General features: G+C 38.2%; 1 protein-coding gene across 1 annotated transcript in view; it reads left to right on the top strand.

Moving 5' to 3' along the window:
* Positions 1 to 17876, top strand: part of CSMD3 (CUB and Sushi multiple domains 3) — a 1619578-nt gene that overhangs the window by 635644 nt on the left and 966058 nt on the right. Inside the window, exon 6 of the mRNA XM_082258441.1 lies at positions 14866 to 14978. Within this exon, the coding sequence (XP_082114567.1) occupies positions 14866 to 14978 (113 nt within the window). The remainder of the gene's footprint in view (positions 1 to 14865; positions 14979 to 17876) is intronic.

The raw sequence follows: 17876 nt of genomic DNA, 5'->3' as shown, positions 1-17876 counted from the left end.
CAATGACATCAAGGGTCCTCAGATCTGGTCAGTCCTACCAGAAAAGAATAGCTTCATGACTGTTACAATTTACGGTGGAAATCAAGTCTGTCCACGTTTTTGAACCTTCCTTGTCTTAGTCCAAATGTAGCAGTTCATGCCATTGTAGGTGGTCCAATACAATCCACTACTCTACACTTCCAGGTACTAGGTACAGTTTGTTTCTACCAAGAACAAGAATCAATGCCATCTCTGCACCACTGCAAAAACTGGCTGACTTCTTTATTCAATTATGGCATATGTGATTTGTGCTCTTACATGTGTCATACCACATATGGCTCTTTTATAAAGAATGTGTGGTGTGAAAAATGTAAGAGCACCAATTTTGTATGTCATAACTTAATAAATAGTTCTGCCTTTCACCCAGTGAATCAGTAATCGATTAAAATGATACTTTCTTCACTAGTTCTAGTTTTTCTCCCTGAACAACGTTTTCATTTAAAGGTGGTTATTACTTCAGCTGGCACTTATCAATTCCTCTATTGAGCCTCTTTTATGTTGGTTGGTGAATTCATCCCATCAGGTGACAGCAGTTAGACCTAGCATTTAGTCACTTTTCCTCAAACACTGCCTCCTGCAAGAAGGTCACATGCTCCATCAAACTCAGAAGTATGGGGTAGTTGCAAAGGAGTTAAGAGGGTGGACTGGTAAGAGACCAAACTTACTTAAAAGAAGGTTCCATATGATGTAGGATATAGGTCCTATTTTAGTATGCCTCTCAGATAATCAGAAACGTGTTTGGGAGGGGAGCTGGTATGACTTTTATAGATTTATAATTTTTATGAGATGGAGTTCAACTGTTGTAATTTCTGGAGTAATTAGGACCATTTTATATGGCCCTAATTCTATATGGTTATCAATACATACAGTACATAATAAATCTTTTTAACCACTTAAGGACCGCCCACCGCAGTTTTACTTTGCTACTTTGACGTTAAATACCAGGGTTATGGCAGCAGATAGCCGGTACTTTTATAAAAGTGGTCCTAGTGGCAGATTTGGGCCTCCTCTCCTGGTCATTTTCCCCATTTACAGGAGCCGTCGGTAGCAGGGAAAACGATGCAGTCCTTTCCCCTCCTAGGCAGGAAGTTGAGTGAGGGCAAGCTGGCTTACATATGTAAACGGTGTTCAAACCACACATGTGCTGTATCGCCGCGATCCTTAGAGCGAGAGCAAAAATTTGAGCCCTCTGTAACTCTAAACTAGTAACCTGTAGAAACTTTGAAAGCATCGTCTATGAAGATTTTTAAGTACCAATGTTTGTCACCATTCCATGAGCGTGCACAATTTTAAAGCATGACCTGTTGGGTATTTACTCAGCGTAACATTATCTTTCACATAGAAAAAAAAATTGGGCTAACTTTACTGTTTTCTTATTTTTTATTCAAAAAAGTGTATTTTTTTTTTAAAAAAATTGAGTTTGTAAGACCACTGTGCAAATACGGTGTGACATAGTATTGCATTGTATTGCACCAATCTCCAATTTATTCTCTAGGGTTTCTGCAAAAAAAAAAAAAAAATTATATATATATATTTATATATATATATATATATATATATGTATATATATATTTATATATATAATGTTTAGGGGTTCTAAGCACATTTCTAGCAAGAAATACTGATTTTAACTTGTAAAAAAAACAAGTGTCAGCAATAGGTCTGGTCCTTAAGTGGTTAAATTAAGTATTTTGTATTAAGTAATCAAGTATACAACCATTCCTTTATGCATTAAAATGCACAGTTCAAAGTCCAGGGGCCCCAAAGCGGGAGCCTTAAAATTCAACATAGACAGTCTTCTATGTAACCAATGCTCCTTGAACAGCTACCTGATTGGATATACATGTAAAAAGAAAATAAGAGAAATATGGCACTTAGAAGAGTACCAAGAAGTACAAGAAATAAAATGGCATATAATGCTCATCTCTCTGGGTGGTCTTGAAAACACATTTTTGTGTACAACAGCAATTAGGCTTAAATAAATGTAATTTCTGTTATTTGGATTCCTGGTTCCTTCAATGCTAATCTTCAGTCACTAATAAATAAAGAATCATGGCATCTAAGTGCAACAAAATTCAATAGTGGAGAGACACACACAAGGGAGGACTCACTGGTCTTAAAGCCAGGTGTAATTTACCACAGCTAAAGCGTTAAATAATAGTTAGTCCACAGGGTAGAAAACCAAAGAAATTTAATCCAAAAGGCTTCACGAATATAAAACTTCAAGTTCAATAAAATAATTAAAACTTGACACATTTCATAATGAACACCAGTTCTTCAGGCTCCTTTTTTTCTGTTTCTTTATTTATTAGTGACTGAAGATTACCTTTATTGGAATTAAGAATCCAAATATTAATGTAACAATGCCCCCTAGAGGACTGCTGAGAATTAGACTTTGTGGATTCCCCTGGGTTACCGTAGCAACTGATAGCAGATAAACAGCAATGAAAGTCCTTGGCTCAGTCAATAATAAATCCAGGGGATGTTGTTTTTGTGATTTTATTTGGAACTTGGATAGGAGAAGGGATGAGTGGGGCACTCCAACTATTAACTATTCACAGTCTTGAGGACAGCTAACTGTAGAATGCGGCAAGGCCGCTGCTTCACCTTGCCACTGAAGATACTTTAAAGGTTCCTGCTTGGTTAGTCTCTTCAGGGCTCTAACTTGGCATCCCCTTTACTTGCACTGCCTGTGTGCTGACACCCGTCCGCTGACTCTAGCCTCTGGAGTGGTCCCCTTCCTGGCAGACCCCTGGGCAAGTTGTTCTGTACTTACGAACACTGTTTCTCATGAACCTCCAAATCCACCAATCAGCTTCTACTGGACCTCTGGGTTCAGCCACACTTTCTGGTTCACTAGGCCGACAGCCCGTGACCACCTTCCACAGCTTCAGAAGAGGAGACAGCCATCACCCTCCTTCTGGGACTTGGCTTCCCACCCAAAGACACTCTGCCACATGTGTCCTCAGCTTGAATAGCATATGCCAGGATGCCTCACTTGTCTGTGCCAACCCACTAAGATAGCTACAAAAGCCTGTGTGTCATTGGCTGGGTTTCCTCCACTGTCCATCAGGCCTACCTATTGGACACAGTGGAGACACTCCCACAGCCCAGATGAATCATACATCAGACACACTGAACAACCACTGATGAGGCTCCCCTGATAAGTAGAGTGCAGCTATATTTTGCCTGCTACTCTCCTGATAGGCAGGCAGAGCCAAAACTACTCTCCCTACCTAGCACATATCTGGGAGGGTGCTACATCAAGAATAACTATTATTCAAGGCTGACTGCCATGATACACTATATTGTGTTTTTCAGGCCACCTGGGGTGGTGAGCACTATATCCTATTTAGTTTCCAATCTTTGGACCTGTTAGTGCCCTTCTCTTTTGTCCTTTTTTTATACATTAAAAGGGCAATCCACCTGGTTAGGGTGTTTCTAGTTAGCTTTAATATGTGTTGTTACTGATAACAAGATCACTACATTCAAAATCCCGCAAAATACAGTTACTGTACATTAAATCATTACATTAACAATCATAACTTGCAGAAATTCAGTGAGAATGGAAGTTTGTTTTTACATTTGAAATATTGAAATTCTTTGGGATTCTGACCTGCAAAATTTTTGAATACTCCTGCCGTGCCCTAATCTCTGTTTTTAGACATTGATACACCCCAGTTTTATAGCTTGAATAAGCTTACAAAATATTTATTTACAGTACATTACGAAATATGTATGTTAATAAATGGAGGTTTAAGTCTTACATTTTTTTCTCAGTCAAGCTTCAGATTCCTATTGCAAGGAATTGTTATGTATTTGCTTCTCCTGGGATTATCTCAAAGCTCGTAGTCTAGTGCAGTGCATCAGCTGTGATGGTATCTGATGAATTGCCACTGACATGTTTGACACTTGATATGGAACTTTATTGCAAATATTACTTTTGCTGCTTGATTTGAAGGTCTGCTACTCTGAGTACATCGTGCCCATGAGAGTGTTTTGGTATTCTGTGTAGAGCCCAAACTTTGTAATGTAGAAAGCAAGTTCCTTCTTTTCCATGTTAATGTTTTCCAGCATTATGTAGCATGCTTTATTCTTTTCCACAATAGTTCTACTGTACTTAATATACATTTTTCCATCTTCAGCCTCAAAATAAATTCAAGATATTAAAGTGTATCTGAACTCAAGAAAAACATGTACCATATTGCAGTTTACTAGTCCATAAATATAGTGGCTGCATTTCCTTTTTTCCAGGCTTTTTTATTTTATTTTCACTTGGCAATCATTCCTGTAATACTCATCCTGTTCTAAGGTGAAAACACCCACTTGCAGAACTGTATTTATAGAGGAGTGGTGTGGTCACCCTGGGATAAAGGGAGCATTAGGACTACAAAATAAAATTTTCCCCTAAATATGTAACATAGGAAGAGGGTGCGCTGTAGCTCACATAGGTAGCCTGGGCAAGGATAATAAGACTCAGCAGATTTCAGTGTGACAGGGGCAGTGTGTTGTCAGTTCACTACAGGAAGTTACTAGCTCACTGAATTCCTGGCAGGATCAATATGTATTTTTGTGGAACAGATATAACAAAATGTTTTTAATGGTATGTTTAACAGACCAAACAGTAGCAAACAAGAGAATTGTTTTGTTAGGGTTTACAATGGCAATTGCAATAGCTGGACTATTCAAAGGCCTTAAATGAAAATTAAACTAAAAAACATGAATGTAATATATTGAAGTTTACTGGTCCTTAGATGTTGTCTTACTTTAAACCCAAAAATGCACTTAGTGTACAGCGGTAAATCAATTAATATATGCAGCAGCACTTAACAATATCAAATACACATGTAACAAAAAAGCATATGAAACATTTAGTTGCACTATATTTTGAAATTCTAATCCTAAGCCTCCGTTCACATTAGGTCGCTCCGACTTCACATAATGGAAGTCAATGCAAGTCGCCTCCAGGTTGCCCCGAAGTAGTACAGGACCCTTTTTCTAAGTCGAAGCAACTTGTGTCGCTCCTATTAGAACCGGTCCTGTACTACACTATGGGAGTGACGGTGCACGACTTGTCAGGCTGACCAAGTCGCCTGACAAGTCGTACCAGTGTGAATGGACACTTAAAATAATATAAAGATAAATGTGTATAACACCCAATTTTGCAAAAAGCATTGATATATATACAGTATGTAACATAAAAGTTAATCAAAACTCCACCTAAACCTTGCGTATGTGAAAATAAAAAAACTTCAAATCCTGCATGAATTCCCTGGTGAGTACCACCACCATTGCTACACTCAACCTCTTACCATATAGGAGAAACCTCAAATTATAAGAAGTCTTAACTAATTTATGGATGCATGAGAACTCTTGCAACAATCACATCACAGAGATCAAGAACCACAGAATACACCAGCAGGGATTGAATCCAATCACTACTTCTGCTCAGCATGGGTCCAGTAACAGGACAAGTAACAATTCCCCATAGTGTAATATCTCCAAGTTTATTATTATATAGATAAAAAAAAACTACTCACAAAGATAAATAAGCAAGGGTGCAGCAAAGAAAAAACTATGCTCTCACTTCCTCCCAAAAACAAACAGAAATGAACAAAAACTATCAACTTAGCGCTAGAGTCCAAAAAGTCTATTGAAACACAATATATTTTCCACAAAAATGGCAATAAAATTAAAAATTGTAGATCCCATTGATCAAAATGTACTTTTTTAGGTCTTAAAAGTTCGCCAAGGAAGGGGTTAACTTGATGTGGTGTGTAGTGTGCCGTTCTGCTCCATCAACCAACGGGAAGACTGACAACTATAAGGATAAAAATAGAAAGACGCTCCACCAGCTCCTAGTGCAACATTGTTTATTAGATCAAAATAAAAGATAACAAAATAACATTAACACTTACATTGTGTTCTGTAAAAACAAGCACATCTGTATAGGGCTGTGATGAGTCTCCCACATTCAGGGCTCCAGGCTGGATCCAGGGCAAGCTGACAGTCAATGTTTCTAAAGTTCCAACATGCGGCCACCGTTAATCCGTCACTTCCTCCCGCAGCATGATGAGGTCAGCGCAGGCTCGGTCCCAATGTGTTTCATCATATAAGGGGCTGGATTTCAAGCTTTATGATTTTCACATACACATGGTTCTGGTGGACTTTTGATGAACATGTTTGTTATATATATTAAATATTTTTGCATAATTGGGTGTTATACACATTTATTTTAATATTATTTTAATTATTACATTTTAAAGATACAGTGCAAAAAATGTTTTTACATGTAAAAACAATTTTAGCAAATACAGAAATTAACTGTTCATTTTGCCAGAGATGAATTGCTGTTTCACACACACGGATCAATTTAATAAACTGGAAAGTTCACAATCTAATGCAACTGTGCATGGTAGCCAATTAGCTTCTAACTTCAGCTTGTTCAAATAAGCTTTAACAAAAAAAAAAAAAAGGGAAGCTGGTTTCTATGCAGAGCTGCACCTGATTTTGCACTCTCCGGTTTTAGTAAATCAACCTCACAATCTTGTATATCTTTTGTAAATTACTTATCCCATCAGACTACTTGCAATGGAGATAAGCAAAGGCAAGCATGTTTGAAGTCCAGCCTATATTACAACCATGGTGGCCTTAATACAATGGAGTGGTTGTATCTAGGGATGATCGAACTTTTGAAAAGTTTGGTTTGACCAGAACACCCGAACTTCCAGAAAGTTTGGGTCCGGATTCCAGAACCCCATTGAAATCAATGGGACTCGAACTTCGGTGATCAAAAAACACAATTTTGAAGCCCTAAAACCCAATAAATGCCCCTAAAAAGTGCATAGGGTTCTGGGTCATGCCCCAGGGACTATTAATCACACAAAAAAAGTTCTTAAAAATTGTCGTTTTTGATAGAGAGCAAATTATGGAAAAAATTATTGGGAAAAAAATGAGATTTCTTTGGATTTAGTGTCTGGGGGGTCTAAAAGGTGTGCCTGTGAAGTTTCAGCTCTGTAGCATGTCCAGAACCATGAAAAAAAGATTGTTTGTATTAGAATTGCAGTAGAGCAGGCATAGGGCTCCGCTTTTTTCACACCCAGCCGTTTTTGTTGCAGGCATTTATTGGGCTTTTTTGTGGATGTCTTTGGAGGCAGGCATGACATCTGAACTTCTGTGTAGGGGTATATATACACACACACACACACATATATGTATATATACACATACACACATATGCCTGCGCTAATGAAATTATTTGCAGGCATAGGAAAAGAGAAAAAAATTGCATAGTGACCCCCCCATAAATTCAAGCCAATCCCTTTGAGTCTGTTATAGATTTTAAGTATATATATTATGCTAAAAACAAAAGAAACAAAATGCAGTCTCACTGGCCAGGAAAGGGGTTTGATGAGTGTGCCCCCCCCCTCCCCTGCTGAACCATACCAGGCCACATGCCCTCAACAAGGAGGGGGCCTTTTTGATGTTTATGAGGATAATGGGCTCTTCCCCACAAACCTGGCTGGTGGTTGTGGGGGCCTGTGGGCGAAGGGCTTATCAGAATGTGTAAGCCCCTTTAAGAATAAGGGAGTATGGGGTACATAGAACCCCATTTATTCACACAAAAAAGATGTCACTTAGAAATAAAGACACCCAAATGTTTGACAAATCCTTAACCCCCCCCAAAATACAAAATACATGTCTCTCGTAAATCCATAATTATCAATCACGATGCCCATCACCCACTGACTCGACAAAAAGGAACATTTCCGGAGCTGCCTTTAGATATATAAGGGAGAATAGTGGTGGCACCATTGACCAAATAAAGGCATTGACATATTTGAGTGGTGATATCATCACTGTCCTCACCCCTTTGGTTACATAGCTGGGGATTCCAAGTGACGTTAACAGTTGCAGAGACACAGCAGGTGCAAGCATCTGGGGATCCAGCCAATAAGTCTGTTGTTTTTTTCAAAAAAATAATAAGCTCTCATCCAGATGTATTAGTTTACAGGAATGGGAAAAACATTTACCACTGACAGGGGTGCTTACAATGATTGGATTTTATGTATTCATGTAAAATCTTTATTCCAAAAGGAAAAAATACTCTTTGCTATAACTGATTAAAAAGTGGGAGCTGGAGTTTGGAATCAGTTTGTTAGTGTATTTAAATATGCTAGTACATTTAAAAAGACCCTTACCCCAGGTTGCTATCTGCCATGCCCCCTGACGTGCAGAGGTAACCTCGCAGGATCCGGTGGAACAGGAACTCAGGTCACTCTGGTGGTAGACACGGGCTAGCCTGAGGTGTGGAGTCTAAGTGCCAACAGGTCTTTACTAGAGCATCTGATGGTGAGGATGGATTTTGCTGCGTGCTGAACACCAGGTCGTGGTCCTCAGAGTCGCCCCACCAGGAAATGAACACGTTCAGAACCGGTAGCAGATAAGCAGACAAGGATAAGGCAGAAGAGTAGTCACAGGAACAAACTGAGGTCAGGGCAGGCAGCAAACAGACGAAGTGAGGGGCAAGCCGGGAGGTCAATCAGGAAGTCAACAGGATACAGCAGGTTCAGGATCAGGAATACAGGTAAAGCTGCAGACAAGACAGCATGGAACATGTGCGTCAGTTACCCGTATATAGGCCCCGTATGGCGCCAAAACGTGACGCTATTGCATGCGCATGCGCGCACTTTCGCGCACACGCATGCGCACTGGCGGACGCAAGTTCGCCGTTAAACGGGAATGAGTGAATTCACATATGCGCATTCTCGTATGCCCTTGGGATGTTACAGTGCATTCCTTACACCCCCTGTTCTCCTTCATCCAGAGTTTAGGCTCTCTAATACAGGAAGTATGTTACTGGCCAGATCACCAGATGAAAACAGGGGGGGGGGGGGTTAGTCTAAGAAAAGAAAATGAATGCAACAGCCACATCTTTGATTGGAAAGCTGCAATATATTACATTTTGTTTCTATGTTTAATACTGTTTTAGATATATTACTATTATATGTGTAAAGCCTTAACCCTTTCACTGCCAAGTCCGTACAGCATATGGACCTATTCCAGCTGGCCAGGTCCATGCGCCATATGGACCTCATTCCATTATAGGTAGTTGTAGGGCATTTGCAGCGCTTCCCTATTGACCTGAATGTGTAGCTCCTGGAAGGAGGCATCACTACAAGTCAGGTCAAATTTGCCATGGATGCGAAGCATTGCGCCCACAGCATGTAAACACCTCAATCTATTATCTATTGCAGCTTAAGGGGATGACTTGAGGGTGGCAGAAATGCAGCTCAACCGCACATTTTTGCTGCCCCCCACCCACAGGTGTAAACAAGGCTTAAAGCCTCATTCATGCAGGACATACTACAGCCAGGCAGTGTTTAGCTGCACAGGGATGCAAAGGTGTTCCATGCATCTCCTTGTAGGCCATCCCAGCAGCAGCTGCATGTGAATGTGCAGGTGTTCCATGCATTCCTATGCAGGCAGTCCCATCCATATCAGTTGGAATTCAGCAGCTGCATGGACAAAGCCACTGTTCCCAACTTGACATCAATGTGGATATTCCTGAACTCACACTGTCTGTGTTTTGGGTCATGCACCTACACATGCACAGATGTCAGACCTGTCCTTGCAGCCACTCTTTCTAAACTGACATGAATAGGACTGTCTGCACAAGGATGTATAGAACACCTGTGCATCCCTGTGCAGGTAAATATGGCCCTCTATAGAGGTACGCTTTAGTACACCCCATGTGAATGAGACTTTAGTAGAAATTTAGCAAGAGTTTTGTAATTTACGATGTGTTATGTGTGCAAATAATGATTTTAGTGTTTTTTTTAAAATAGCGATTTGATAAACATTTGCGCAAAAATTTATACTTTTCATTCTACAGGTCATGTGCTTTCAGAAATATATGGTTTGTGGGGGGGGGGGGGGGGTCTTTTACAAACTCTGAAAGCTGTATGTCATAATAAAAAAGGAATAAAAAAAATTGCAAAAATGACTGGCCAGCTGTTTTTAAAAGTGGAGCACAGGGCCTGGCAGCAAATAGACTAAAAGCCATGTGTTTGGTGATACGGGGCTACTTTAATATATGGATGTGGAGTTGATATTAGATTTTAGGGCCTGCTTTATTTGGGTATACATTCTAATATTATTAACTCAATTTAAATAGTAGTGAGGGTCATATAAATGTAAACATTTTTAAAGATGTCTTAGTCATTATACCCCTTATAACCCATCTGTGACTTTATTATTCCAGGCAGACCGTACTTGTGAATAAAATGTAGGTTCCTATTGGTTGCTATGGACAATACAGAGCATCTGAAACATTGTCTTTCACTTGTAGTTTTATAAATGAAAAAAACGTACTTACTAAAATACCATTAGCATTCTTTCAGTTGTTGCTATGATAAAAATTAAAGCGGAGTTCCAGCCAATTTTTTATTTTTTTTTAGCTAAAAATTCCCCTAGAATAGTCAGGGCTCGTGCATTTAAATAACGATATCCAGGAAACTATCCCCTGTTTTGTTTAAAACCCAGCATGAATTACTTACTTTGAGCAGTTGTTGTACAGCGCGGCCATCTGAGGTGTGGGCATCTGAAGCCGCAGTGTCCCTCTTCCAGGATTTCGCACATGCAGATTACAGGCCAGGTTTCCATAGCCCATTGACTCCTGGGATTGATGACACTCCTCTCCCAGGAGCCAATGCAAAGCTGGAAATGAAGTAGTTGGCCGCTGCCGGATAAGGAGGAAGTGAAAAAAAGTGAAAAGATTTTGCTCCATAAATAAGGTAAGTAAACCGGAAAAAAAAAAAAAAGAATTGCTAATTCATTTTTAGGATGCACACAGGTGCTGCATGGAGGACATTGTAAAATGTGGGTGGAACTCATCTTTAAGGCTGAAAGGCAAGTTGTTATTGAAACCTAGTAAGTTTTGCAGATGGTAACTGAGGTTCCATGTGCACTGGGGAGTGCATTATATCTATGATGCTTTTTTTTTTGTTTAATTTATGCACACTTGCCATGGGCCACTTCAAAGATAAATCATCTCTTTCATGAGTATGTGCCAGTATGCATTACCATGTTTAATTTTAGCTAAATGCACGTAAAGACTATCTGTGCAATTCAGGACTGTTTAATACAAGTACTAAATCTGCATTCATAATTGGAGAATATATAATCTAAAGTGATCCTAAACAAAGTCAAATTCAGAGCAAATAGAAAAAAAAATGAAAATGCAATGCAAATATTGCCCAGCTAACTCTAGCCATTATAAATGTAAACATCTGACAACTTTGAAACCCTATCTGAATGACATTTAGTTTGATACATTTCTGTCATTTTTTTAAATAAAATATTTATTTTCACCTTTTTTTATTTTTTTATTTATTTCTTTGTTGCATTCGGTGCATCTAATCTCCTCCAGCCACTTTGTAGCTGCATGCCATTTCTTAGGGTGGGTTTCTTGACTGTGACATTAAAGGATCATGTCTATGTAATGTATGTTAAAATAAAACAGCCACTTTTAGTATCCATTGTAAACTGGTATAAAAAGGTAACAGGGACTGAGTGTTGTCATCTTACAACATGAAGTGCCTGATCAAGGACTTTCATGTCAGGATCACGAGGTATTATGACGATGGAAACTGTATAACACCTACATAAGTTGTTAGTGATTGGATTTATGTAAATATTAAAGTACCACTGCAATCTTCTTTGAAAAAAAAAAAAAAAAAAACACCCACTCACCAAGCAGCTGGAGAAAAAAAACAAAAAAAAAACAGCTTCATTGCAATAGCAATACTGACCTTTAATCATAGGAGTCAGCAGACAGCTCTTCCATCCAGAAGCAGTCCTTTTCTTGGTTGAATGAATGAATTTACCCAACCAACTTCCTGCGAACTCAGGCTGTCATGGGCACAAGCATCACCTTGGGTTTGAAGTATTCCTGGAACTGAACCCACACTTACATATCAGTACATGAGTGTCTCTTAGTCCATAAATATAGGCCACGAGACTAGCCTAAAGACAGCAGGTAAAATTGGTATGTAGAAATGTATTAAAAAACAAAAAACAAAAAAAAAAGATCAGTAGCAGTGATTGATTCATGAGAGGGTACAGGGCAGGGTCTGGCCTGCAATCAAAGATAAAACTGGGCTTTGACATTGTAACAAGATAAAACTCCCTCCCATCACCCCCAAGATCATATTTAAACTTCTTAGTAAACACACAATTGTTTGATACTTCATTGCTTAAAATGAATTGCAATCGTTACACAGTAAAAAATGATGTTATTTTTTAAGAGAAGAAATAAAGTAAACAGGTGCCAGTGGTTTCATTTTTGTTTTTAATAAAAAAAAAAAAAATGTACTTATAGTTGTAAGTAGTGAAGTCAGCCATTGTAAAATTAAATTTATAAGCAGAACATGTATCAGTCATTGTGCTGTCACTGAAAATTGCAATTATTCCCTTTGGGCTGTTGCAACTCTGTCAATGAAGGTGTTATGATATGTCAGTGTGCTGTATAGATACTTTGAGGAGATGGGTCAGTCTTTCTGAAAAACCTAATTGCTGACATTTGGACAGTCTGATATTCACTAGATGTAGCCTTGTTTTTTGTGATGAAAGGGTCTTCAAAGCTGGAAAGGTCACCTCAGTGAAGATGCACATGTAGTTATTGATTATATGTTGTATGTTCGAGAACTGTCTGCTGAAAGGAAAAAAAAAAAAAAAAAAATATATATATATATATATATATATATATATTATATAGTGTTTTTTAATTGGGCCCCTAATGTGTGTAATCCATGAAGTTAAAGAAAAAATAATACATAAATTATAGTAGAGCTCTGAAATTCCCATATAAAAAAAATACATTGACCATCAGAGTAAAAAACAAGGTATCCACTTTTCTTCCATTTGGCACTCTTCCCTTCAGAAAGTTTGCTCCTCTGCTAGATCACGCTCTTTTTCTCAGTAAAATAAAAATACTGTGTCATCATTGTACCCTGCATGTAACCCCTGCAGCAGTTAGTTTTAAAGAGCATGCATCTAAAACAAAAAGAGATAATTGCAAAATAACCTAAAAATAGGTGTGCCAGTTTAAAGTCTTCACTGTCCACAGGCCCTGTGGAACAATGTAATGTGGACCGATAATAAAAACAGAAAGTGGTTTGGCCATAGTAGCAGTGGATATTTACTGTATGGCACAAGCCAAAGACAACATTTCATGAGAAGAACTTCATACCAACTGTAAAGCATGGCAGTGGAAATGTTATGGTTTGAAATAGTTTTACTGCTTCAGGGCCTTGGCTTCTTGCAGTCATTAAAGCGGAGTTCCGGCCTCGGAATCTATTTTTCACTAAAAATACCCCCCGGGACAGTCAGGGCTAGTGCATTCTACAATGGATAGCCTCTGAACTGTCCCCGGTTTCACCTACCTTTTAGAAGAAATACTTACCTTGAAAATGTCTTCTCCAGCGCTGCCATCTCAGGTGTGGGCAGGTGAAGCCAGCGCGTCCTCTTCTGCATCCTCTTCCGTCCTCTTCGGTCCCACAATACACTGCACCGGCCCCGCTCATCACTTCCGGGGCAGGCGCGTCATCCCTGCACAGCTTCTGAGCATGCCCAGAAGCTGTTTAGCAGGGAATGACGCACCTGCACTGGAACTGACGAGCGGGGCCGGTGCAGGCGCATTGATTCCTGGGGGCGATGACGTTCAGCTCCCAGGAATCAATGCAAGCAGGAAGTGACGGCGCGGGCCGCAGAGGGAGGAAGTGGAAGAAAGGTAAGTATATTTTCTTCAATATCAAGGTAAGTAATAGAAAAAAAAATCGGGACCATCCATTTCTTTTACAGGTGGCACAGAGCAAGCGGATGGCCCAAAGTCGTTTTTGAGGCCGGAACTCTGCTTTAAGTCAGCTAATTATTCTACATCATATCAAAGTGAGCCTGATGAGAATCTGAGGTCTTCTGTTAGAAAGTTTAAAACCCTTTCTGCAAAAGTAGGCAATACCAGCTTCTGAGGCCAAGGGAGCATTTACTTCTTCCACTGTACACCATTAATATTGCCATTTTTGTTGAATGAATAATTAAAAAAGCAAATTCAGACTGTATATCATTTTTATCTATAGGAACTGTGTGAATAAGGATCAAATGTTGCTTAGTCAAATATGTTGAAAAAGCTAATATTTCTATGGTGTGTACTTACTTTTACTTTTTCACATTACTGTATATGCACTAGGTATATTTGCACTGACATCAAGTATGGATGTGGCAGGGTCCAGTTTTTGCTGGGATTATATTGTGTGCTAAGAGTAGTTACTTTAAATTTCTTAAGACAAAGACAGAGTAGCTTAGAAGGCCAAAGTTTTTGTTTCAGACTGTGGCTTCAGAAACTTAAATAGGAATACAACAAATAAAAAGTAATTTATGCAACTTATTTGTTGTTGCAGGTACTGTCTTGTTAATTTCTTAAACATAACAAAACTATAAAGAAAAATATAATGTCATGTTAAATATAAGAATTAATTTCTTAGAGTGGGTGCATGCTTTTTTTTTTTTCAATTTTTAATTTTTTTTATTGTAGGTTTTATTTTTCATGTTTCTTTATCAGTCCAGTGTCATTTGTGTATTGTCTCTTGGCTTCTTGGGTGTCATTGGCTAGTTTTGTGTAATATTTTTTTAGAACAGAGCACCACTTTTGATCCACTATAGCCAACAACCTGTGATTTACCATTATTATAGTGGTGTATAGGTTATGTGTATGCAATTATGATCTATTTAAATATACAAAATTAAGGTTATTTTCTGTCTATTCAGGTTATCTGGAATGAATGTACCACCTCCAGTAGTCAGCAACAAGCACTGGTTAAGGCTTCATTTTGTTACTGATGGCAACCATCGTTACAGAGGATTCAGTGCACAGTATCAAGGTATGTAGAAAGCATATGTGCTTGGCATGTCTATATATCATCTAGTAAACTAAAGTTTTCAAAATTTTACCTGAAAACATCTCAAATAATATACAAGTTTATTTAATTTTTACTTTTTAATTTCTTCCATCAATGGAAAACAGGTTTACCTGTGACTGTGAAAATGAATTAGCTGTAATGCATTATAATATAGAATGTAAATTATTTAATGTTTACAGTTTCTAAAATAAGATAATAATAGCAAAAGTGTTCAAATATATAAATGCCCCCAAAGGTACCTGTCAGTTGTCACTGGTTACTGTTTTCCAAACTTCATCTTTCATGTGGCTTGTTATTCAACAATGTTGCATTTTTGTGTAGTGTGGTTTTATTTTATTAGAAGTTAAAACCAATGTAAACTGTACTTCTTTAGGCTAGAAAAACATTGTAAGCTTTAGAAAAAGTACTATTTCCATATAATATTGCTCACAAACACAACTTTACAATGCTCAAAATATGTATTACATTATTAGAAAATGCAGATATTTTTCCTATTTTATATTTTAAATATATTTTAGTAGTAAACAGAGCATCCTAATAGTGGTGAAAATATACAATAGCATTAAAAAATAAAATAAAATGCATGTAGAAATATGTAAGCTAGGTTACTAAGTAACATTACGTGTGTGTGTTTTGTATAAGTAAATTATTTTATTTACTATACAGAGATTTTAAACATTCATGCCTTGCTAGTAATGTCTAGTGTTGACATATTTCAATATATACATAGGTTTGTTTAATTTATAAACAATTTGGGAAAACAAATTTAATTTAAAAGATGCATGATATGTGTTTGTGTAAATTTTTGTATACATTCACTGACCAGAAATAAACTTTTCCTTTGAGCAAAGAAGTAATTAAGCAGAGGCACAAAATAGGATAGCATTTCTACACTTGCTTTTCTCTTAAAAAATAGATCATCAACAATGAATTTATTAACTTCAGTACTAACATGTAATATCCCTTTATTACCAGGCCATTTTCAGTTTTCAATGCTTTGACAGTTTGACTGGCAATTACCAGGCCATGCAACGCTGTACCCAAATTGTATATTGTAAATCATTTTTTGAGACAGATAGTACTTCCTTTTAATGGTATTTAATAGCCACTCTTTTTTTTAGCTATAAAAAGAAAAACATTTTGGAAAAAAGTTCCCGTACTTTCTGTCACAAGACATGTCAAATAAAAATAACAAATGCTCAGTAAGAGGATGGGATTTTTTTAGGACACAATATCCATAAAATTACATTTTTTTTCAAGACATTTAAATAAATTATATCCCTAAACAATATAATATAGTGCACATAAACTTACAAGATCCAAATCAGATATTGGAGGGGGTGTGGCTGCCAATGTGAAAAGCTTATATCGAAGCTTGAGGAGCACAGAGGATGCCAAAAAAGGACCTCCCACAGCAAAAACTGTCAGAGTGTTAATCACATTTTTAAAGCGAGGTAGAGAAAAAAAAAACCTATACCGCTTGTGGAGCCAAAGTTTCAGTACTCACAACATAAACAAGAGAGAAGAGCACACAGGCTCTGGTGTAATACCCTTTATTTTATGATAAAAACTAGATAAAAATGCACTCACAGGAAAAAAATGAATCAGAGCTTATCAATCCCATCTCCCCACCAGGGTACTTTGCCCCTCTGGCAGCACACTGGGGCATATAAGGCAACAAATAACATGTCTTATAAGGGAAAAACAACAATCAACATAGCGGAAGATGACAGTGTCCTCCACCTACTTCAAGTGACAGTGATATCACCTGGTGGGTCATGACATCATCAAGTTGGATCTCATCACATGCCTGATGAAGGGGTCCTGTGTGGCTCCTAAAAGTTGCACTATGTCCCTTATAATGTGATCACTCTGCAATAAAGATTTTGGATGCTATTCAATGATCCTTGTTGTGCTGGCAAATATTTACATTCCGTGATGTCTCCAGTCCCAGCTGGTTGTTGCTTCAACACCCAACATTCCTAATCCCCATTCAGGAAAGTGTACAATGGGAATATTGGCAATACCAAAACTGATCTGCCGTGATCGCACAGAAGAGCAACACAGGCGCCAAACAAGTAGAAAGCTGAAACATATAGAAAATAAAAAGGAATGCAAAAACATTCCAAGCGCCTTAAAATGGTGGTTAATAGTGTCAATACCGGAAATCATGCCCTGCTACACCCAATAAAAAGAGTGAGGGGCTGTGCAACCTGTGTGCCCACATTTTTTGGATTTTGTGTCCTTGGGTGCCTAAAAAATCCCATCCTCCTGCTACATATTTTTTCTCCATAATAAGGGATGTTGCCCCCTTGCTATTAGTACTAGCTGGGATCTAATGTATATCAAATAAAAATGCCAAGGCAGTATGAAAAAAAAAAAAAAAATTATCCTTTTTTTTTTGGAAAGTAGACACTCCAAAGTGATCAAATTTTTTCCAAACTTTTTTGAAAATTGAGAAACATGTTGGTAATGCGGAGCTTGGTAATGATAGGCTAGATGCATTAACATTACAGGTGATATAGAGGGAAGAGGAGGTGAAGGAGTCAAGTTCACAGATCACATACATTACGGATCACCCCCCCCCCATGGAGACAGAACAGGTCTCTGTGTTCATACAGCAAGCCCATCCCCCCACAGTTGGAAAGCACCCCCTAGGAACACATTTAACCCTTTGATTGCCCCTGGTGTAAACCCATTTTACTGCAAGTGTCATTAGTAACAGTGCACATTTTTAGCACTGATTACTGTAGTAATGTCACTGGTTCCCCCAAAAGTGTAAAAAATGTCAGTTAGGGGTTCAATCTGTTTGCCGCACTGTTGTAGTCCCACTAAAATTCGTTGATCTGATCACCGCCT

Source organism: Pelophylax lessonae (assembly GCF_965119305.1).
Source record: "Pelophylax lessonae genome assembly, chromosome: 5".
Classification (NCBI taxonomy): domain Eukaryota; kingdom Metazoa; phylum Chordata; class Amphibia; order Anura; family Ranidae; genus Pelophylax; species Pelophylax lessonae.
This window is presented reverse-complemented; position numbering and strand designations above follow the sequence as displayed.